Source organism: Pholis gunnellus (assembly GCF_910591455.1).
Source record: "Pholis gunnellus genome assembly, chromosome: 13".
NCBI classification, from domain to species: Eukaryota; Metazoa; Chordata; class Actinopteri; order Perciformes; family Pholidae; genus Pholis; species Pholis gunnellus.
Window position 1 is genome coordinate 14,949,718 of NC_136540.1, and position 23,538 is coordinate 14,973,255.

A 23,538-nucleotide genomic window follows, 5' to 3' on the forward strand; every position below is an offset into this window, starting at 1 on the left:
GTGCACTACAAGTACATAATTAAGAAGCTAAATCTACATGGGACTTTGATCTAGTAAAAATGTAATCCTAAAACACATTTGTTGTGTAGATATGAACGTTGATAACAGGGCAAATGCTCAAACCAACAAATCATGGTAAGCAAGACACAGTACACGTTTCAAAACGAGCTGAGTGGCCGATTTTGCTGCAGAATCGACGACTAGTCACGCCGAGGCCCTGTGCCCCCCCACAGGGAGAGAGGACGCAGCAAGCTCAGAAGTCTTGGGGCCCAAGAAGCAGCGATGTCCTGAAGGGTGCTGTACCTTCACCGTGGGCCTTTCCGAGCTGACCTAGAGCCAGTCGTGGCACACGGGGAGAGGTCCCACAAGGGTTTCCTCCCACGTCCTTGACCCACAGAGTTGAATCCCCAGAGCAGACTGCTCGGACCCCACCACTTGAAAGGTGTAAAAATATATTGTGTTCATATGAAACTATGGCGGACTGAATGTCAAATCACTTTAATTCATTTTAGGCAACACAATAGTTGATTATGATTGGATTATGTTTGACGCAATAGACTTAGACATTATCGGCAAAGTTCTATGACCTTAATACTTGACTTAAACATTACTACTTTTGACAATAACTCAAAGTGGGGGGACACAAAAACTCTCACTGCCACCTCTGGGGCGCCAGTGTTTCCACACATTATTTTTGCTGTGTTGAGTACACAGACACTTCTCTTGGATCACTGCAGCGCCTCAACACAGATGTGGGAATTACCTATGACGTGCTGCTCGGGCAGATAATGCAACACAAATGCAATCAGCCGCTGGCACCGATCAAAAATAGCATTTGCGCATGCTAATTACTAATTACGATAAGGACGGAAAAATTAACCTAGAGCGACGAGGAAGTGGGTCTTGACAATGGTGACATCCTGACTGCGATAACGACAGCGATCCATTGATCCCTGATGGGTACATTGATGAAAAACGCGATGCTGCTAGAAAAGACTGGATTATAATAATGCCAATATGCAGCTCTATCCAGCATATTAGCTCATCCTCCACTCTGATGAGCATGTGTGAGTGCAGTGGTGGGATTATGCAAATAGAAAATTGAAGAAGCTGCCGTTTTCCCTGGCAGTCGACTTCAAAGCTTCCACGACTGGAGATGGAATTAGTGCTCTGCCTAATCCCACTGGAGGAGGGCGGGAGCTGCACTTTATTAATGCACCAGCAAGTTTAATCAGAGACAGAGGGGGAGAGGATGGAGAGGTGGGTAAAAAAAAAAGAAAAAAAAAGTATAAAATGGTGGCAGAATGAGGAAAGAGGGGAAGTGAAGGAGGTGAGGAAGGGAGAATAAGAGATGAAGAGCTGAGGATAGGAGCGAGTGGTGTGTTTGTGAACGAGGAGAGGAAGTGCAACACAACGAGGATCAAAGAGAATTTTTATGGCAGACCTGGAACACTCAACACAGATCCCTTTTCCTGCCAAACCACCACACCTGATATTCACTGTAACAGCAGGAGCGAGAGCACATCAGAACCACTACACAGCATTAAGGGCAGATCAATACAGACACTGCCAATGCTTGTGCTGCATGCATGTTTGCCCCGATGTTGTGAAGTTGTTGTATGATGTATCAGCAACAACACACTCACACAATCATTCTTCATACCAGATCCAGACTGATTCACAGCATGACTTTTGTTATTAAGCAGCATCATGTTGGATTATTCTCCAGCAGCTCCATGAATCCAAGAGACTTTATTGTTGGATTGGGACGTCTGAAATTCATGTGACCTTTACAGACCAAATGATTAACTGTAAGTCACTGCTACTGATGAGTTCTGTTTTCAGATTGCTGCACATGCCTTTTGAATTTTTTGGCCTATTAAGGTGCTTTCGGACAGCGAGCGGTGCCACCCAGGCAGTAACCAGGAGTTAATATGAGATTGATTCAACTTTTCTAACTTTAAGTCGCAGAAACTACAGTAAGGACACATTTATTAAGGTATTCAAATTCACAGGAGAGGTATTTACTGATGTATTTAATATTGTACGACAAAACATAATCTCTTAAACTTTTGTAAACTACAGATCTTTTAACTCATTTCCAGGTGTTAAGACTCATTTCTGCAACACTCTATAATGGATATATTGGCTGTTATCCATCACTTTTATTATCTTATAATAAATCCAATGGCTGTATGCTGTAAAGTCTGTAGCGGGGTGGATGTAGTAACATCTCTGTTACCAAACATCCATCTATCGGCCATAGCTCGACATAAACAGAATATAATATAGTATTTTTATTTTTAGGCTATTTAATGTACTTACATGCAGAGCAAAAGCACTGAGCACTACCCTCTTATATACATCAATGGTCTACAGTGCATCGTGCATACATTGACATGAAATACATCCAAGAGTGCTGGATTTGTTTTCGATGTCCATTTCTCAGTTTGTCCTCCTCTGGGAAGCTAGGCAGCAAAAAGTTTCAAAATACATAAATAGTTATAACACTATGCCTATCTGTATTATTTTTTTCAATGTTCAAGACATGCCATTTCATGGCAAAAAATAGAAAGTATTTTGGTTTACTTTTGTACGGCAGAAGCTTCACCGGCATTGTACACATCATTTGCATGAATGTGCCAAAACATTTGCAATTTGTTCAAAAGAATGAGGGATTGCTTTTATGTTGCGCACAAGTGACTAGATGATGTGGAGGTTGAACATGTGATTTATTAATAAGAGTCAAGATAGAAACTTCCTGTCATGACTAGCACGTCAAGACAGATGTAACAAGTAAACAGGAATGGGTTAAGTAAGAGGTACAAATACCTGTCCAGGTCTCCAGGTTCCGGGTTCCGGGTTCCGGGTCCAGATGACTCAAAGCAACATGATCAGGAAACCCACTAGGGAAAATGGGCTGGTATAAATACTGACAGGGGGTAATTAGGCAATGAGGAACAGGTGTGTGTGTGGGAGTCATGTGACTGGGACAGTGCAGGGCTTTGGGGAAGTGGGAATGTGGTCGAATATTTTGCTTTGGCTCATTCTTTTTTGTAACAGTCTAAACATTCTCTAAACTGCTAGTGTATTTGTCACAGATGTTTCATGGGACATCACAACTTCTTTGCATGACTCCAAACGGCAGTAGCTCCCCAAATTAAAACATAATTTTTTCCTTTATCGATATTCATTTTTTTAATTGAACCTATATACAGTATTTCCAGAATACTTCCATTAATTAACAATCAAAATCTCTTTTTGGAGGGAGTCCTAAGCCAAGATGGCATAGCATGTTTACAATTGATTCAAGGGCACCTGTAAGGCTCTATTTCCAGCTCTATATTTAGTAGCTTTGCATGATTCACAATTAATTGTTTCAGCACAAGTCAACTGAATTTTTGTGAAGACGACGTCACCGACTGATGGAGCTATCCTAAATGCATGGTGTTCAGACCATCTATTAATTAAAAATTCCTTTAAAAATGATGATTACATTCGCAGATGTCATTATGCCTGTAATTTGATACATTTTGTTTATTGTCCAGTCTTAAACTCTGGGAACAGATCTGAAAACGTGCCTCAGAGAATTATCAGCTCTCATGTATCTGCTGCATTTGTAAAATCATGGCACAAGCCCTTACCAGCCCATTTGTACGAGTATATTGATGTATAAATCAGTCCGCTGTGCTTGTGACTCTTTGATACACACACAGCTTGATTCATGAATTTGCTGCATCGTGCTGCTGTATGACATTATATCTGCATGAGATCCCTGGAGCGCTTGGAATGACTGCTGCCGCCTGTGCTTAATCAATAAGGCAGCGTTGATGAATTTAACATAATTAGAGCTGCAAATATGAAATCCGTGGCGGCATTTCCCTGCTTCTTGGCATTAAATTGGTCTTCTTGGAAAACAAGAGAATCGATTTTCTTGGGAAAACAAGACACTTCATGGAAAACAGGGCACTTTTCTGCATTCTGAAGAGGCGGTTAAAAACAAGCAGATTGCCATTTTTATGAGTGCATATGTGTCGGGTTGAATATTGATAGAAAATAGCAGTGTCAAGACAAACAGTGTGTAAAACTGTTGGACGGCAGAGACATATTTCACTTTGCTATTTCACACATAACACTTTGCATTATGTGGATGTGCTTCATGTACAGCAGGCTGCTGCAGTACAGCGGTAAAGGAATGAAATGATGCTGCCTACTAGCACCTTCACATGGACGTTTTTAAGTACTGTTTAACTGCAGTGCTGACAATCTCCCCATGGTCAAATTCCATCGTGGCTATTTGGCTATCTTTAACTTAGTTGATGGATTTTTAAAGGTGAAATGCAGCTTTTGTCTCAAGCAATTTGTGGATAATGATGAATAAAGCGAGTCAAACTGCAAAGATGGTGATGAGGTGTCATCAGTATCTCCCTCCCCACATGAACCTGCATTAATCAAATTGTTTGGCCACTTGGGGGAAACCCAACAAGTTGCTATGTTGTATTTGTCAGTAAACAGTTGCTTATTTACAAACCTAGCACACACAGAGCAACATTGCCTTCATTTGGATCGCCATGGTCGTGTTTCTGTCTACCAGAAAGTCCAATATCTACTCTCTTTTTTTGTCTACGCTCACCAGCTAGTCTCAGACTTTTCTCTGTCTACTGTTTGTTGCTGGACAGGTGACATTGGGTACATTGGGTTTATCTTAGGATGTTTGCTGAAAACCACTGCCTGCTGCTGCTGGCTATGGTGCTGATTTACAACCGTTCCATCCATCCATTATCTTTTTTCTGCTTATCCTGGGCCAGGTCACGGGGGTAGCGGGACCTCTCCCCAGCAACATTTTTCAGCTCTTCCTGGGGGATCCTGAGGCATTCCCTGAACAGAAAAGATATATAATCTCTCTTGCATGTTCTGGTTCTACTCCGGGGCTTCTTACCAGTTGGACATGCCCGGAAAACCTCTAAAGGGAGGCATCCAATGGCATCCTAATCAGATGCCTGAAGCACCTCAGCTGGCCTCTTTTTATACGAGAAGGAGTGGCGGCTCTACTCGGTGCTCCCTCCGGATGTTTGAGCTTCTCATCCTATCTCTAAGGCTGAACCTTGCCACCCTTCAAAGGAAGCTCAATTTGTCCGCTAGTATCCGCGATGTCATTCTTTTTGTCTCTACCCAAAGCTCATGACGATAGCTCAGGGTCTGAAGGTAGATGGACTGGTAATAGAGAGATTTGTCTTCCGGCTCAGCTCCCTCTTCACCACAACACTGTCCATTAAGCAACCGCCTGTCTATCTCCCGTTCCACTTTAAACCTCACTCATGAACAATACCCACAGTTACTAGAACTCCCTCGCTTGGGGCAGTGGCTCAATCCTGACCAGGAAGGTACAATCCAATGTTCTTTTGGAAACCATGGCCTCAGACTTGGAAGTACTGACTCTCACCCAGACCGCCTCACACTCCGACGCAAACTGCCCCAGTGTGTGCTAAAGGTCACGGTCTGATGGAGCCAACAACACCACATCATCTGCAAAAAGAGACACATTTCTAAGGTCCCCTAACCCTGAGATCCTGTCAATCATAACAGTTGTGGGCCGCAAAACAAGAACAATGAACAATGGTGAACTAGATTGTGGAACATCAACACTTTGATCTAATGTATATAAGAGTTTGGCGACCACACCTGAGCAACAAGTCCATCCTTGACAAACAGAAGAATAGACAGAGCAACACACAGGAGGTAGGTCAGAGTTTACCCAGTATGCATTTCATCTGATAGATTGCCTCCTGAGAGAAAAGTCCCAGGAGAGATGTGGAGACACTGTGGAGAAGAGACGAGCTGGCTGAGCTCTCTGAACTGAAATGCCAACATCACACGCTGAATCCCCTTCGCCCTGACTTTTGACAGCTGTTTGAATTATTCAAAAGCTCATGTTTTAACCACAAGAAACATTTCAAATTATCGCAGGTATCATCTTAACCGTGTCAACCCTTAAAGGACAAACAGTACTTGAGCTTTTAATGTTTTAGCTCATTAACTTCAAAGTGTGTAGAATGATCTCCAGCCCTCCAGGCAGCCACTGGTTTCTGTCCAAAAATCAGCTTACAGAGACTTGAAACTTATGTGAGATATGAAACCCATTACAGTCAGCATTTTGGAAGTGTTGAAGGAAAAGTTCATATGAAATGTATTTAGTACTCCCTCGCTCTCTTTGGTCTTAGAAAAAGTTCGGTATCAAATGACGTGAAGGAGAACAGAGAGCACAAAAAATGATTTCTGACATTTCTAAAAATTCCTATTTATTATTAAAGTGTCTTGTATCCAGTCCTGGGCTTTAGGAAATCCAAACACAACTATTTACGCCAAACAAAAAAAGCATTTCAAGTGAAGGTATATTGTTGTGTGAACGCCTGCCATTACTGCAGAGGAATTTTCAGAAAGTATTTTGGATATTTTACATCTTTTTTTTTGTCTTTTATTTTGCCTCTGTCGAAGTCTGTTTGCATTGATATGCATTCCTTTTTCAGGCACTCTGCCCTCCATTCAATAGATTTTTTTTTTTACGGCTACCATAGAGCGCCAAGGGAGATGAGTACTATATGCAATTTATATTGTTTTCTGAGAGAACTATTACTTTAAAGTGCTGAGGACCAATTCTGACATATGAAATGTTACAGCAGAGACGACCTGTCACATAATCAAACAATGAGAAAGCTGTTGTGAAAAGGCTAATGGGAATGTAGTCATGCATTGTGTGGTTCATCATGTCATTTCAACCTGTTTATATATATTTGTATTTGTTACATGATTTTCTGAAAGGTCCTGCTGTGGGCTTGTTAACACTCTCAAGCTAGTGAGTAGCATCCTCGCTATCCAAAACCATGTAAATAAGCAACCTACCACAATTAATGTGACTTAGTTGCAAGCAACACATTGTTTTTGTTTGTACTTTGCACTTAAGTAAAAGTACTAATACCACAGTGTAAAAACAATGTTACAATTGCCTTGCATTTACTTAAATAAAAGAACAGTAAAAGTATTAGCATCAAAATTAAAGTACCAAAAGTAAAAGTATTCATAATGCAGAATAGCCGATTTCAGAATAATGTTTATTACATTACTGGATTATAATTAGTGATGCATTCATGTGTACATCACTTAAATGGCTGATTTCAACTATATACTTCCAGGTAACTCACGGTAATCTATTACTATACATCCGACAATTTATTGTATTTTGGATTAATAATCTGAATATGCAAAGTAACTTGTCTATAATGAACAAGTACATCAAAATTGGATAAGTACAGTACTTTAGTAAAATTATTTAGTGACATCAGCTAGAGTCAGACCTCTACTCAGGTTGAAAGTGAGCAAAGCAACACTGGAATTACCCAAAGTGTATTAATGAGAATGATAAAGAGGTTATTTGTCCAATCAGGTAGGGGGAAAAAAGTTAGAGACGTCTGAACACACTCACAGGGCCCTGAGAAGAGAATCCCTTTGCAACTCCATGTTTTGAAAGTGGGCTGTTTAAATATAGTTATTGCATTATAATGTTACTCACTGTTTCCCCCTGCAAACACGTTGTTGTCCGAATCAGTGAAATGTCTTTTCTGCGAGCAGAAAGCTTAAGAAGTGCTGACTCAAGTGAGGATTGCCAACGCTGACGTTAATATGTCGAGCTCGAACAGTTGCCCTGCAGTTTTTGACTTTAGCTCTCATTACCACAGAGTCTGCCTGCAGCTGATCCGCACTAATCCGCAGCTTTGATGCGATGTGTGCATGTATATCCACTTGTATTATCATTACACACTGTAGGCTCCACATGCTCTCTGATGTTAGGAAACAAACTGCAGACACTTACCGAATTTGGCAAAACATCCCTCTGACAAGTGTGTTTGTGTATTTCTACTCTTGTGAGTTTTAAAGAGTCTGAAAATGTTCATTCTACTCCAGAAAGAATGACTTACTGCTGATTCTGCTTTTCTTCGAGCCGTACCAAGTTTGTCCTGAGGATGCAGTTACAATGTTGACACGTAGTCACTTCCTAATCAGCATTGGAGCTGGCTCTTGGGGAAAAATATCAAGTTTCATCTCTAATCAGCTTTTCCAATTAAAAATTCTCGGTGTATGAGAGCAGCAGGTCGTGCCTTAAACTCCTATGAGGGGACGTTGACGAAATGCACCGTCACTCTGATCGAATTCATTTCATTTCATTTCCTGTTAAATGGATAATTATGACTCCAAACCATCTGATATATCATGTGTGGAAACATGTGGGATTGATTACCTGAAATGGAAAAAATTGGGATAAATGTAAGGCTCTTCGCAAACGTTTAAAAATGCAGCTGTCTTCCAGCGGTTTCAGATGAAACACACAGAGTTTGCATTAGCTAGTGCACAGAATAAAGAGCAGCACATGAACCTCCAGAGCGGCTAACTATGATGCCAACAACACTCTTCTAACCTCTTTGATATTTTCTGGCATGCTCGAGATGTTTTACTCCCTGTCGCATTGGAGGAAAGCATTAGTGAAATGTAACAAAGAACATTTACTCAAGTACTGTACTTAAGTACAAATTTGAGGTACTTTCCTTGAATATTTCCATGTTATGCTACGTTATACTTATACTCCATTACATCTCAGAGGAAAATATTGTACTAAATTACTCGACTACATTTATCTGACAACATTACTTACTACTTATAATAGAAATAGAAAATTGGCTTGTAGACATCCTCAGGCCACGACTGTTATTAAGCATGGCAAGTTTGGGACTGATTTGAGCAAGTCCAGTGGAGATACATCAGCTTGTTGTTTAATGGAGAATCACGTAAAATGGCCGCCACGCCACGGCTACACCATTACATCAGACAAAAAGCTTTGAGCAACTTTTAATTGCAAAGGTCTTTAGATTGTACTGACCAAATTTGAAGTGGATCTGACAAAGTCTCTAGGAGGAGTTTGTTGAAGTATAGCGACTACAAATCAAGGGAAAATTAACACAAAAATCAAAATGGCCGACTTCCTGTTAATGTTAGAGCAAGGTCCCAAGACACTTTTAGAAAGTCTTTATGTTCCTACCAAATTTCATACGTAGCGCTGGGGCTGCGTTGTTGAATATTTGTAGGGGGCGCTATCGAGGCTACTTGAAATGTTGAAGCCACCGACTTCTTGCACAATTGTTTAGCAACTTCTACCATTATTGTAGGTGTAATGGCTTATAGCTAACCTATAAAGTATTATGGTATCAACCACTGATGAAGCCAGAATTACCCTTCCTGCTTAAATGTTCCTCCGGCTCCAGCATTGGCATCTGATCAGCTGATGCAACAATGCACCAAAATGACAGTTTAACTATAACAACATCATCTTCATTTCATCAAATACAAACAGTCTCAACAATCCTCGCGGCACCCGGTTTTGTTTGTTCCAAGAGATAATATTCCCATATTGTGCGTCACAACTTCTACATTAATCTTCTCCGCAAACACAGAACGACAAACATGTTCAGCAGTGTTTGTTTCTACATGTCCTACATTACAGAACGATAAGAGATGGTGAGGAGTCAGCTGATATGGTCATGAGGGCTGGAGGCTTTCTGAAGGCTTTTCTCAAGGTTATGTTCTTTATTAATATAATACATTTGTTCAGATTTGTGTGACTTTTTGTTTTGGTGTTATAATAGAATACAATATTGCAAATTGGTGGCATTAAGGTTCTTACTGCTCTACTACCAGCCACGTGATCTACCAGAGATGATTTGAACAACCTTAAAAAGGGATCAATGGTTTGTCTGTGTCTGTTCTTGTACTTTGTTCTTATCTACTGTATCATTTTGCTGCGGCAGTGTGTCAAGTGCCTTAACAGGGATCATTAAAAACATGACATTCAACCCAATTCCCTTGTGCTGGTATCACCTACTACTTCAATACCTCATCCAGCGATGAAAAAAATGATATTCCACCGCCCTTCATTTCTCCTGTCAAATATGAATTGAAACATTCAGGAAACATCATGCACCCTTCACTCTCAGTTCATATCAACTCTGTCAGTCCGTCTCATATGATGTGTGAGCTTACTGCCCTCTGCTGTTCATGCATAAAGTACATTTTTAGTATAGAGCACAACAGAAACCAAAGAGGTGGTAAATTATCTAGGACAGCATTTTTCCGAGTGTGTGCGGGAAGGAAATGGGATAGGAGGTAAAGAACATGGCATTCATTTAGTGGTCTGTATAGTGATTTACTGCACATTCACTTGTTAAGTTGCAGGCCAGATAACCAAAATAATTAGAAAGGTGCACTCAGTAAAGTGCAGATCTCCGCCAGCTGTGTCTGCAACAACCACTGCTGTACTGTGTGAATGAATAAACACAACCCACAACCGTCTAACCCCACTGGACTGTAATGGGCTATAAGGCATCATCAAACACACATCAAACTCAAAAACAAGCAGCAATGTATGCATGCTATCTGCTCAAAGTCATTGTTTAAGACATGTCATACAATCTTGCCAAAACAAAATTAAACTCACCGAGTTGTTTGCGCACGTAGCAGCAGCTGAGTGGCGCCATGTACTCAGCAGTGTGTGTACTGGTAGCTCTGTTAGCTGTTAGCCATCAGACAACAGTCCATAATACTAAAAGTGAGCAATCCGTTTTCCCCCACTGTATCTCTGGCTGAGAGGCGGCGATGCACTCAGCTGCGTGATGCACTAGCGGCCCCGACCTACCTTACCGAGTGTGTGAGGAGTCAGCAGGCAGTCAACGGCAGTATTAAACAGGCAATAGAAGGTGATTTGAAAAAGTCTGAGTCACCATGACTACAAGAGGTCCTCGAGCATGCAGCCATAACGGTTCACCCAAAATGTTCTGCAGTTTGTGGGCGCAGAATGTGAGATTAGTTGTGGACAGACGTGGACCATTTCACTTCACGTGTACAATAAATAGTCAACTGCAATGTTAACTGACATTTAGTCTTTATTGTGGTCTCAAAAAGTACAACACGGACAAATGAAGCACACAATAACAATATCTATTCTTACTTTAGGCTTTACTGAAGAATACAGAATGCCGTGTCAGTGGCAATGAAAATACCATCATGCAGATTGTGGTCATAAAGGCCGTTTTAAAGCAGAATATACAGCAGCATGTAGCTAACTTCATCTACAGTATCGTATACTCCTAATACCACAAATTACTGGTTTATTATCATAAAGGAAACTGCATTTTTGTTTCAACAATTAGTGCAAAGCTGACCATAGCAAAGCAAAACAAGATGCAAGCAGGAGATGAAACCAGCACTGACATTCACTGAAGTAAACAGCTGCATGAAAATGACAAAAAAAAAGCATTGACGTTCACTTTAATTGGACGAGGACACTCAACACTATTAAAACACAATCAACAGTGCAAGCATGGCGGTAAAATTAAATCGTACATTTGTCAGAGCTGTCAGCATCACACATGATGTGAATGCTCATTAATGTTAAATAGAGTGGTCGCATGTTCAAGTAAAGAAAACACAGCTGTGAGGAAGTACACGTGTAAGAATATTACTCAGAGCTGAGATAACGATCAAACTAACGCTCCATAGACAATCAATTGGATGGTGAATGTTTTTCATCTGCTGCAGTGGCTCCAAACTGGGGGTCAGGACGCCCAAAAGACGTAGCAAATCACTCTTTGGTCACAACCAGTCAGGCGGCAACCTCCAGTTTTAAAAAGTGAAGCCAATGTGGACGTGACTTAAATTTGCATTCTTCCTAATGGCCAGCAGGAGGCGACTCCTCTGGTTGCAAAACGTCTGGTTGTATAGAAGTCAATGGGAAAATGATCCTACTTCTCCATTGAATTATTATCTCAGTAAACATTGTAAACATGAGTTTATGGTCTCAATTGCTAGTTTCAAGTCTTCTCCATTACAGCATGATGTTCATTTAGTAAATTATGGTCCATTTATAGGCAAATAGACCATAAAGCAGGGTATGCTTTAGGGCGGGGCTACCTTATGATTGACAGGTCGCTACCACAGTGTTGTCCAGTTTGGGAGTTGTTTATATCGACTCCTATAAGCAAATACATTTTTTAGTAATTTTAGTTTTGTGATATATTTGTTGTTATCTTCTCTGTGCTGTTACTGATGTTGATCAGGACACTCCTAAAAAAATATATTTCTAATCTAGGAGGAGCTTTCTGGGTGTAACAAAAACAAAAATTATTGGAAAATATGCTTGCAGTCCACAGTAGGAAGCTGACAGTGAATCTAAGAATTACACGATACTAAATCGTCTTTTTTTTCCTGCATTGACTGGCCGATCAACGTCTCCATCTTTAGTACTTTAGCATTTTCACTGTCAGCGCTCTAATGTATTAGAATGACTCACCTAATTAATTCTTTATGGAGCAGCTCTACATTTAATGTCTTATTTCTCTGGTTGCTGCAGATGCTTGTTAAAGCTTCTGTGTGGTGTCGCATTGTTTCGAATATTAATACATCTTGGGCTGAGAATACTTTACTGTGAGACACAAAAGAACATTATGATCCTCCATCAACCCCTTCCTGCTTCCTGTCAGTCCTACAGTCCTTCATTACAGAAAATAACAAACGAGTTTGCTCTTCCATTAAGTAAATCAGCAGATTTTCCGCTAAATTTGAACATTGTAAATGCAGAGCAGCGATTGTCCAGGGACATTTGTTTCCACTAATTACACTGATATCTTAAAATAAATGAGGTAATAATTTACCTCTATTACACGCTACATGCAGCAGCTATGGAGTGATTAGAAATCCAGCTCTGAGTTAGAAAATAAAACAAATACTTAGGCACGAATGGTGCAAATCAATATACGTTTAAAATAAATGTGCAGTGAAATGTGAATTATTGCTTTGGCTGATACAACAGTGGACACAGTGTCACATTCAATGAATTAAAATAGAGTTAAACAATCGTGAATGTGAGCATGTGAGGAACATTCAAAACAGAAACTCTGCATGGGGTCAAAGCAAAGGCAAATACATTTTGCAAACCTGTAAAAACAAAAATGTTCAAGAATATTTTCAGATCATTTTTCTGGATGTTAATAAAAACAGTTACTGCTGCCTAATTCCTCCTCAGGTTTACAAAACGTACGTTTAAGCTCACAAGAAACAAACTGCTGCTGTGATTGTAAGTTCTCCACATTCGATATTTTGGCAAGGAGAAGTCTTAGGTGTTGATGTCACATTGACATAAAAAGTACAGTACAATCTATATATCGATTAGCTAATACAGACAAAGCTAAGAGATGAACTGGCCCTATATTGTTAAATAGCTTTTGATTGAATCAGGGCCAGCAACATTTCTTTTCTGCTGCATTCAAACTTACATTATATATCTATAGCTCTTCATTTTGAAAACAAAATATTTGTATTCCACACATTTGACTGTGTGTCTGAAAGCCCGACCAGCTATTTGCCAAAATATTCTGAACTGATGAGCACAACGTTGCAATCTCTAACAGGGATGTTTTATTTTTTTTGGCTGAGAAAGTAAATTTGCTTTGTCATGAGAATAAGCACAGGGTCCATAACTGAGGTGTAATGGCTGTGATACAATCGTCATGACTAATTAAAGCAATAATGATGAGTCGTGGGGTGCAGCCTCCTCATGCACAGCTACAATCGCTATGGTCATCTCTGATGCTGGTGGTGTAACGCTGCAGTGAGTGCGTAGAGGCAGTGTGTGGGTGTACATATGTGTGTGTGTGTGTGTGTGTGTGTGTGTGTGTGTGTGCAGCGGCTGAGTGAGCTTTTGGCAGTGACGCGACATGACGTTAGCTGGGACGAGGTGGGCTGAGCAGAGAGGGAAGAGTCTCCCCAGATGTGTCCGGCTGTTTGAGGAACCATCTATGTGAGGGTAAAGGGTATTCAGATTTTTTTTTCTTTTTTTTGGTTGGCCTACCGGACATCCAGGAGAGACCTCGGTGGGGGAATGAAGGGTTCAGTGAGGGCGGTGGGGGGAGGGGGGGAGAGTTTAGAGGTCGACCAGGTGGAGGTTGGAGGCGGAGAAGTGGGGGCACAGAGCCATGTCCGGGTTCTTCAGCTGTCGCAGGATCCTCCGGTGGAACTTGGAGCGGATCCGGTTGAACTCCATGATGTCGCTGGGATCCTCCTCGATCCAGAAACGGTGAAATTCCTGCATCAGGTAACCTGCCATGAAGAAAAGAAAAGAAAATCATCCTTTATGTTCTTTGGAGTGACTAATAGTTATGGATCAAGTGAAAACTTGTATGTGGAAAGTGTTTTGTTTTTACTATTTTCTTCTGACAAAGTTAGCAACTAGCTTTTCTCAACTTTTCTCAAAGAAACGAGAGAAAAACTTATTTGTCATTTGTAATTTTCACTAAAATGTATTTTAAAAGCTTACTTATGCCCACCAGTTTTCATTATTCAAACTGCAAAACATTTATGATATGAATAGTAAGTTTGAGAGACAATATTTGGCCGTAAATGACACAGCCAGCCAGAGCCACAACAGCTCGCATGAAGCCAGCCTGTCTTCACATCTGTTTGTGGACCTAAATGGACCCCCTTTTTGTAAGAACCTGGAAGGACATTGTCTTTCCTCTTCTTAGATACCAGGACGGCAACTAAAAGAGGCCAATTCAAGGTCTGTGTGTGTTTGGTTCGTGGGCCCGGTAATGTTGACAATTTGGACTCAATTTCAGCTTTTTGAAGATGAATAAGCCAAACAAAAAGTTGGTGTAATCTTAATTAATATCCGAGTTTACAGGAGAAGTGAACTCACAGAAGGTCTGCTGGATGTGCTGCAGGCTCGGCATCTCTGGGGCCACATTGTACAGGTGGGTCTTCAGAGCTCCGCTCACCAGCAGAGAGTAGGCCAGGTCTGTGATGTTGATGCCCACAATGGCAAAAGAGTATCTGGAGGGAGGAGATAAAAAAAATATAGACATTAGTTTGTCGGAAGTTTGAGTTTGTTAGATGGTTTTAATAGGGGAGTGTGAGAGGTGTGTTTTTTAATAGACTTTATCGGACATCACTTCCCATAAACTGATTACAGCGAAAAAGTTGTAAATGCTGGTGGACATTAAAGATATGGACGAGACCATTTGGCTATCTTAGGCACTCCAATTCTCTATGTTTTCAGTGTAATTTATGGTCTCAGAAGCCTCTTTTTTGTAAAAGCTCAGTCACTTACCTCCCTACCTTCACTTCAAAGCAAAGTACACATGTGTGGGATGTGGTACCGATCCCAAACTATCCCCTTAGTGCGCCCACTGCCACAGTAAAAATGACTTTCAGTTTACAGCTTTCTGCTCTGCTGGAGTGTCCTCACAAAGGATTTTGTGTGTTTTTAGAGTCAGACATTGGTGCTTATCAAAGATGAGGCAGAAGGCAGCGCAGGAGGGCACACAGCAGTAAAACACTTCCTACATATAGACACTCACGTGGCCACATCACAGAGCCTCTCTGCTGCTAAAACTGCTCTGTATTGAGGTCAAAACGCACACAGATCCAGCATCAGTAGCCTAGTTTTGCCTCCTCCACACACACTCGCGCACGCCTTCATACAGCACATGTGCACACACTTACCCGATAGCTTTGTCGATGTTCTTCTGTTCCCATTCAGGCTTGTTTATCTCACTGTGAAGGACACAACACTTGAGTCACGTACTGTCTACATGTGAAACAGCACTGAGTGCACCGCAGAACCTCTTTAAATTCATCTTTAAATTACAGTGACGTACCATTTTCATGAGCTTAAACTGATGCATTGCTTGTGGAAAGACTGGAACAGATTGTTCTAAAGACGTATTAAAATCTAAACTCACATATGTCACTTGGTTTCTTTAAATGGGTTTAGAATATTATTTATTTGTCTGTGCAACATAAGGTCAAGATTATAGCGTTGCAGTTAAGCAGGGATGGAGTCAAGTCCTCAAACAGCACATCCATCAATATATTATCCATTGTGTTATATGAATACATTTTCAAAGCATTTTTCAGTGTGATGAGATGACCGAGTACAAATAACATATAAGTAAATGGTGCTTGGTGCAGCTTTAAATGCGTGAAACGTCAGCCCAAAAGAGAAAGCTATGAATGCAGTGAAAAGGATGAAAGTGAAATCAAGTACCTTGGTTTTCTGTGTGTGCTCCTACAACAGTGCATGTGAGAGTCAGAGAGGGAGGCATGGGCATAAAGGTGGAGGTGGAGGAGAAAAAGAAGAAGGCTCTTCATTCGTGAAATGAGACAGCTCACTGAGATGCCGATGACAAACAATACGAGCAGCAGCAGCGGTCGGTAAAAGAAGGCGCAGTGAATGACAGAAAGCTGTAAGAATGAATATAATCAAGCAGAATGTGGTGAATGCAGAGTTATAGATGATTCAGCGCAGTTTAAATTTGAAGGGATACACTGCATGTCAGGTAGAAAGATTATAACGCCGCATTTAGTGATGTTTTGGCCACATGGGGCGCATAACAAGCTGAAAACCCCAAAACAATTTACCCCCCAAAAAAAGCCTGATAACACTGAGTTGGTGATAATAATCTGTGGGTTTGTCACTTTGAGCAACATCTGTCACATCACATGAAGTCACGGCTTATTGGATGTTATAGACCCCGGTGATCTGCGTTGATTAATAAGGATGTGAGCGCTATAATTGCCATGATTTAATGGATGAATACATTTATATTTGAATCTTGAGCTGTTGAGCTCTTCTGTTGTAAGGTTGGTTTTAGCTGTACATAGTTCCAATGAACCATCTGCTATAAATAGATGTACATACTAGCAGTGTCGGTTTCTCACCAAGTAGCTTTACATCTGCTAAAGACTCACATTTGCTCAGTTTTACGGCGCTACCCTGGAGTCATTGATTTCTTCGGAACACTACAGTCGACCAGAGAGCCTTTCTACCCAAACACTCAGTGCATTCCTTTAATTTTATTATACTTTGGGTAAACGTTGAGAAAAAGGGTTGGCTGCCATACTTGTGCTTTGGTTGCAGGGAGTCGTGGAGCATCTGCAGAGCAGTGGTTTTATCATGTTCTGCGAAATACCTGCAGAGAAACAAGAGAAGATTCCAGAGAAGGGAATTAAAGAAACACATCATTTGTGTATATCTAGATTAATAACTATGTATTATTAAGTACAGCTCTTAAATAGCTATTGTTTCACTGCATATTTTGTTGTAATGTAAAGGTACAAATATAAATAATGTCTTCTATCCCGGTAGAGTGTTGTCTTTGGATTGTGATCAGAGTGAGCTCACAGCAGGTTGTGCAGGCCCAGCAGGCCCATGCCTCTGAAATCAGTCTTGGGGTCGCTGCCTTGGAAACCGATTTCACACCACTGTTTAGAGATGCGACCAGTGAGAGGAGTGTCCGGACGCAGCTCCTTCCACAGCTGCAACACACACACACACACACACACACACCTATCATTATACCATATGAGCGTTCTGAGTATAGGAACATTTAAATACTGACTTCAAGGAGACATTTTGGGAAATACAGATGTTTGTTTTCTTGCCAACAGTGAGATGATAATGCAGATCAGGGCTCTGTTGTCTTTTCTCTGTATATTCTCCCACTGGGTCCCCTCATTAGGACGCACGCCATCTCCTTCTATTGTTTTGCGGACCATAACAAGCTATACTTCCCGCTGCCAGGCCTACAGCCCTCTGTCTTCACAGCCTATATTAGACTGTTTCCAGGACATTAAAGACCGGATGTCTCAAAACGTCTTGATGCTAAACATGCTTCGGCCCCCATGAATCCACCTGCTGTCATCCTTTCTGAAAACATCTGCAAAAACGTAAGTTTAAGTCTGTGGCAGCATTTTCCAACTGCATTTCTTGGTGAAAGTAAAACCCTTTTTTTTATCATTTCAAGATTGTGGGAAAGTATTCCATGTTTGTATTACGACTTGCCTCGAGTTCTGTAACTCATTGTACATGGGAGTCAGTCTGTGTCAGTCTGTGTGCAGAACGCTGCTGCGAGGTTCTTTCATAGTTCCAGTAACAATGAGCATATCTTCAGTTCAGTTTAAGATTCTACGCTTTCTGCTCAGTTGACCTGCTTTAATCTGCCTATGGTTGTAAAGCACTGTGGTCCGCTCATGTTGTTTTGAATGTGCGATAGAGATAAATTTGATTTGGTTTGATAAACAGCTGATAAACATGGGTTAACAGTCGCTGCAGCTTATTCCAGCATGCGCGGAGTGAGAGGCAGGATAGATCGTGGACAGTTCACCCGTCAACCACAGGAGGTTCAATACAAATACATATAATCATCCCTATTGTTAGGATTATTTTTTACACATACAAACGGCCACAGAGAGCTGTGTACCTTCATCAGCATGTCCTCGTGCTCGGGGTTCTCACAGTCGTAAGGCTCCCTGCGCAGCTTCTCCACCTCCGCCACCAGACTCCTGTAGCCCACAATTTGCAGCAGGGTGGCCTGGAGAGAGATGCCTAACCTGGGGGACACGCAGGGAAGAGGAGGGGGCTGTTTGCATGAGGGATATCAGAGCTATTAATGATGTACAAGCACAGGACTTTATTAACAGCTAGTCTGAGGATTCAATGTGATGACACTGATTTACCGCCAAACACCCCAACATAAGTGATAAAGTCACAGAAATGTGTTGATGTAATGCAGCGTCTCACTGTGGGTTGGTGTCAGGGTTGATCTTCTTCAGCGCCATGATGTCGTCAATGGTTTTCTCCACTTTGTCAGGGTGGACGCTGAGGGCAGACTGCAGCAGCTAGAGAGGATCGAAAGAACAGAAGGATGACGGAGAGGAGGAGGAGGAGGAAGTGGGATTTGACGTAAACAGCCTGAAGCTAGAAAATGTAGTATATTCATAGATTTAGAGAGCCGTACCTCATTCTTGGAGAACCTCAGGGACGACTCTGGAATGAGATGGTTGCAAAGTGTAAGACAACAGCATACATTAGCATTATTATTATCATGATTATTATTATTAGGAGTATTATTTGGTCCAAAAAAAAGCTAAATATATTTTGAATATGGTTCAGGAAACACCAATCCTGGGAATATCATCAAACTGGTGTTGGCTTATTTTTTGTTAAGAATGTCTTTTATCTGTTTTTGCAAACAAACTTTTCAAATGTGCTTTTAGTTATGAAATTAAATGTTGACGTCATCAATCAGTGTAAAGCTGTTTTATACACGAGTTAACTAAATAAATGTGGGGCGGCGTGCGGGCCTACCGATCTTGAGTGTCCTGCGAGCTCCATGCTTGTTGTTGTAGCAGATTCGCTGCAGCTCGCAGCGCCCCGTAAACTTCCTGGCGACAAACTTGAGGCCCCGCCACAGACATTTACAGTAGAGGAACACGAAGAACTGGGTCACCACTCTGGAGAGGAGAAGACGAGAGGTGCCTCAATAGGTAAGACCATCGAGTATTTCACAAAGATTCATTCTGTTTAGCAGAAATGGTTTACACATTTCCTGTCTTGTTGCTCTTCTCAGATTTATCTTTGATACCTCTGGAGGCCCAGACCGCCACGTAGGCCACCAAGCCTTTTTAGAGACAAAAATCTGTCTGCTGTGTGTAAAATGAATTTTCTCTGAGAGAAGAAAAATGGGTATCTACTACTCCAGTGTATTGTACAGTTAAATCATCAAAATGAACAGAAAACAGCTCAAAAAGAGTAGTATTTAGTAGTTCATTTCATCTGTTAAATTGCTCCTTATCTTAATCTCATTCGTATTTTATTGCACTTTACGTCTGTTGGTGTTGTGTACTTTGTCAAGCACTTTGCTACAGTCGTAAAATGTAATTTATTTTATGTATAAATTGCTGGAGTGCTTCTTCAAAGGTTTTAACCCATAATACCATGATAGCATGTTATTTGTTCTTCATGTTGAGTTAACACCAAGACATTGTCAATGCATTTTAGAGCTGCCACGATAAGTCAATTAAACGAAAATAAATATATTGGCAACTACTTTGATGATCGATATTTAATTGTAATGTTTCCATGTTCTCAAATGGGTGGATTTATTGGCTTTGTTTTGGTCTGACATGATAGTAAATAGATTTTTTTTGGACTGTAAAGAAATGTAATGATGTCCCCTTGTGCTCTGGGATGGTGTGATGAGCATTTTCAACTATTTTGTGATGTTTTACAGACCTTTAATAATCTCCAGACCGATAATGACAAATCGCTAGTTGCAGCCCGTTTCTTCTCAAACTTGCTCTAACTATAATGTCTTGCAAAAAAACGTACAACTATGTAGCTCAGTAAATTGGGGGATTTATAGTAAAATGCTAAATAAAGACACGTCAAATGGGCTAAATAAGAGGGAAGAAGAGGAGTAGGGATGAAGATATAAAGCCAACAGAGTCAGAAAGCTGTGTTGTACTTCTAGACTTGCAGCAGATCAAAGAGTGCTATTTTTACAGGTGACACCGAGAACGAAAATGGAGGTGTGCGTCTTGGGAAACTGTGGAGAATAAATGCTTTCTAGACTTCGCCTTCACTCTGAGGTGGACCTTAGGAAAGAAGAAAGGGACTTGTGTCACGTTATTGTCATGTAAAACCTTCTACCATCTGATTTCATGATCCTGAAACCCAGATTGTTTTATTCCATCTATTATCAGGGCTAAAGCTGGCCAAGAAGCCGAGAAGAATCCATCAGCATAACCTATAAAAACCTCCCTCTGTGAGCCATAAGAGCAGGCCTCACTTCCTTTGTTTGGTTTTGTGGAATAGAGTTTACAACCTTTTGAGGTAGAAATAAATCCTCCTGATGCTGACGGATCACAGCATAACATCATCTGCCATGTCAACATAAAAAGAAGGTAAATATACAGTGCTGAAGGATTAATTCCTCCTGCTGGTCGTGTGGATGAGACCGGCATGTTAAACAGCTCATATAGACACTCTCATTTTATCAACCTTCAAGGAAGCGAGCACCAAGAACGGGTGACGGTCGAGGATTGAAACAAAGGAAGTGTGACACTGAACATCATTTTAAAAAGGAGCACTCCGTCAATTCATACAGTAAAAGTCAATTAAGGGGGTAAATTATAAAGAGTCGGTCCAAATACCACACTTGCAGTATTTGCAAGTGCCTTTTTGTGTGATGTAACTTTCACAGTGCCCATGTCGGTTTAAACTGCAAGCGTGTTTATGTTTATCAGAACTCACTGAGGCAACATGCCTCAATCAAACTTTGTTGGTTATTTTTTAAATCTTTAAGTCCCAGTGAAACGTAAAGCAACAGTGTGTAACATTTAGGGGGGTTTATTGGCAGAAATGGAATATAATATTCATAATTTACGTTGCCATTAGTGTATAATGACCTGAAACTATCGTTCAGAAAAAGCCATTCATATCTACATGGGGAGCGGGTCCTCTTCCACGGAGTCCGCCATCTTGCACTGCCATGTTTCTACAGCAGCCCAGAACGGACAAACCAAACATCGGTGTTAGTGAGAGCGAAGCGAAATGACATATGATGTCGAAACAATAGAGTTTATATTACTCCAACAAGACTTTCAATTATCCCGACCAAAGAGAATTTGTGTTCACGATGGGATGGCCTCATTAATTCTAAGTGTGTCCCAGTGAGCTCTGATAAACCTTCACATGCTTGCGGTCTTAACTGGCCCTTGGGGAGTGAGTTACCAGAAAAACAAGCGGGCATTTGAGTACTCGCAAATACCACAAGTGTGGGTACTGGGGGCCGCTCTGCAATGTCTTCTGTGGGTCTGGAGGAGCTCAGAACATGTTAGTTTGGGTCTGAAGATTACAAATGAAAACAGAAAACCTGAGCTACAAACAGGAAACGTGGAGTTTCCAAGAAAGTCTGTAACGTAAAGAAGCTGTTGTTCCATTCTAGTTTGACCTTAAAGGCAGGATATCTCCACCCCAACTAAAGTGCAACACTAAATCACTGGAGAACCTTTTAAATCCTCCCCGATACTCTGATCAGCCAAAACCAATAAAAGCTGGACTGTGAATCATTTTTACATCAGTAAACTATTACCACGTTCGTTTTTAGCACATTAGTATAATTACTGTAAACAAACTGTGAAAGACATCAGTATAACACATTTGGCAGCCTCAGCTGGGCTCCACTGTTGTTCATTAAAGGTAATTGAAGCTAAATATCTTTGAGACCAAAGCAAAAGGAGTAAAACGTTTGATTATCTTAAGTACGGGGGGCAGGACACGACGGGATTTATGGGAAATGGGATCTGGATTGGAAGCACTAGTGCGAGAAAACACCTTTTTATCTATTGTGTTATTTTTCTGTGGTGACTAAAACAATATAATAAATGATTTTACAATGTGTGGATGACTGAAAAACAATATAAAAGGAGTAGTTGATAGTGTATCTGACACAACAGCCTAAACTAAACACGGAGAAGCAAAATTCTGTTTTTATGCACCACATATCTGGAACTTTCACGTTTTAATACTTTTCTTATTACAAAGCCTTTCATTTAATCAAATGAGGGATTATTATTCATATCATGCACTACTCTGTCGCACCGCTGTAGCTTTTATTCTCCAATCGTATCCCTTTTATTACATTTTAGCTCATCTCTATATCTTCTACTCTATTCTACCCTTTTTTAGTCGTATTCGTATATTTATTTGTATATTGCCTTGTGTGTATTTCAGTACTGCCTTTGTATGTATTGTATACAGCTATTAGAATATCAGTAATGTAATGCATACACATCTATGAACAAACATGAATTTACTGTAGATAAAGTGTTTACAAATGCACCAAGAAGTGTGATTAGAATTGTGTATAACTATTTAAATATAAGACTTCATCGTAAAATATATAAATAAATACAGCAATATACATAAAGCAACAGCTCTTATTAACACTTGGTTTACATGTGCTCCATAATTAAGAGGCCTCTTCTATCAACTACCCACTCAAACCAGTTTACAACACAGCAGCCACTTACTGGCCACACAGTAATCGATCGAGCTTCAATGGGAGAACTGGGAATTTGGTATAAACAAGTCATTACAGTGGATCGAAGATAAACATAGGAAGACAGGCTCAGAAGAGGAGAGGAGGGGCAGCTTGAATGAATTCCTTCAGGTTTTGACATAAATTAAAACTGTGGCTCTGCATCATTTGCGATAATGGAGTCTCTTTTACCTCAGAAAATGCTTCATCTCGGCCGCAGTCAGCGCTCGGGTTTCTTCAGTGCCGATTGATCACCTGGAGACAGAAAACAAGAGGAGCTGACGGTAGTTTCTTTCTCTAAATGTCCCAGGATGAGGCCGAGAGAGGCGGTGAGCTCAGGCCCGCAGCTCCGGAGCTGTCCGCGGTGCTGAAGAATGAACGCGCATGTGATCTGCAGGCTGCTTTTTTTACTTATTTATTTATTTACCTCGGTGCCCCCGGTATGCAGCGTTTCTGTTCAATCTGTTCAATCGGTGCAATGACTACAAGAGACACACGCTAGCGCCCTATTGTGTTTATTCCACCCTTCGGAGAATCATAATCCAGTAAAACCAGC

The 23,538-nt window shown here is 40.9% G+C and overlaps 1 protein-coding gene across 1 annotated transcript; it reads right to left on the bottom strand.

The window, feature by feature from the left end:
• Positions 1-14,020: 14,020 nt before the first annotated feature.
• elmod1 (ELMO/CED-12 domain containing 1) lies at positions 14,021-23,191 on the bottom strand (the record flags this gene model as incomplete). The annotated part of the gene is made up of 10 exons (XM_079172270.1): positions 14,021-14,196; positions 14,795-14,928; positions 15,601-15,651; positions 17,001-17,069; positions 17,282-17,415; positions 18,360-18,489; positions 18,680-18,777; positions 18,897-18,925; positions 19,247-19,392; positions 23,175-23,191. 10 exons carry the CDS (start codon positions 23,189-23,191, stop codon positions 14,021-14,023), a joined length of 984 nt encoding a protein of 327 aa, XP_079028396.1.
• Positions 23,192-23,538: the final 347 nt, after the last annotated feature.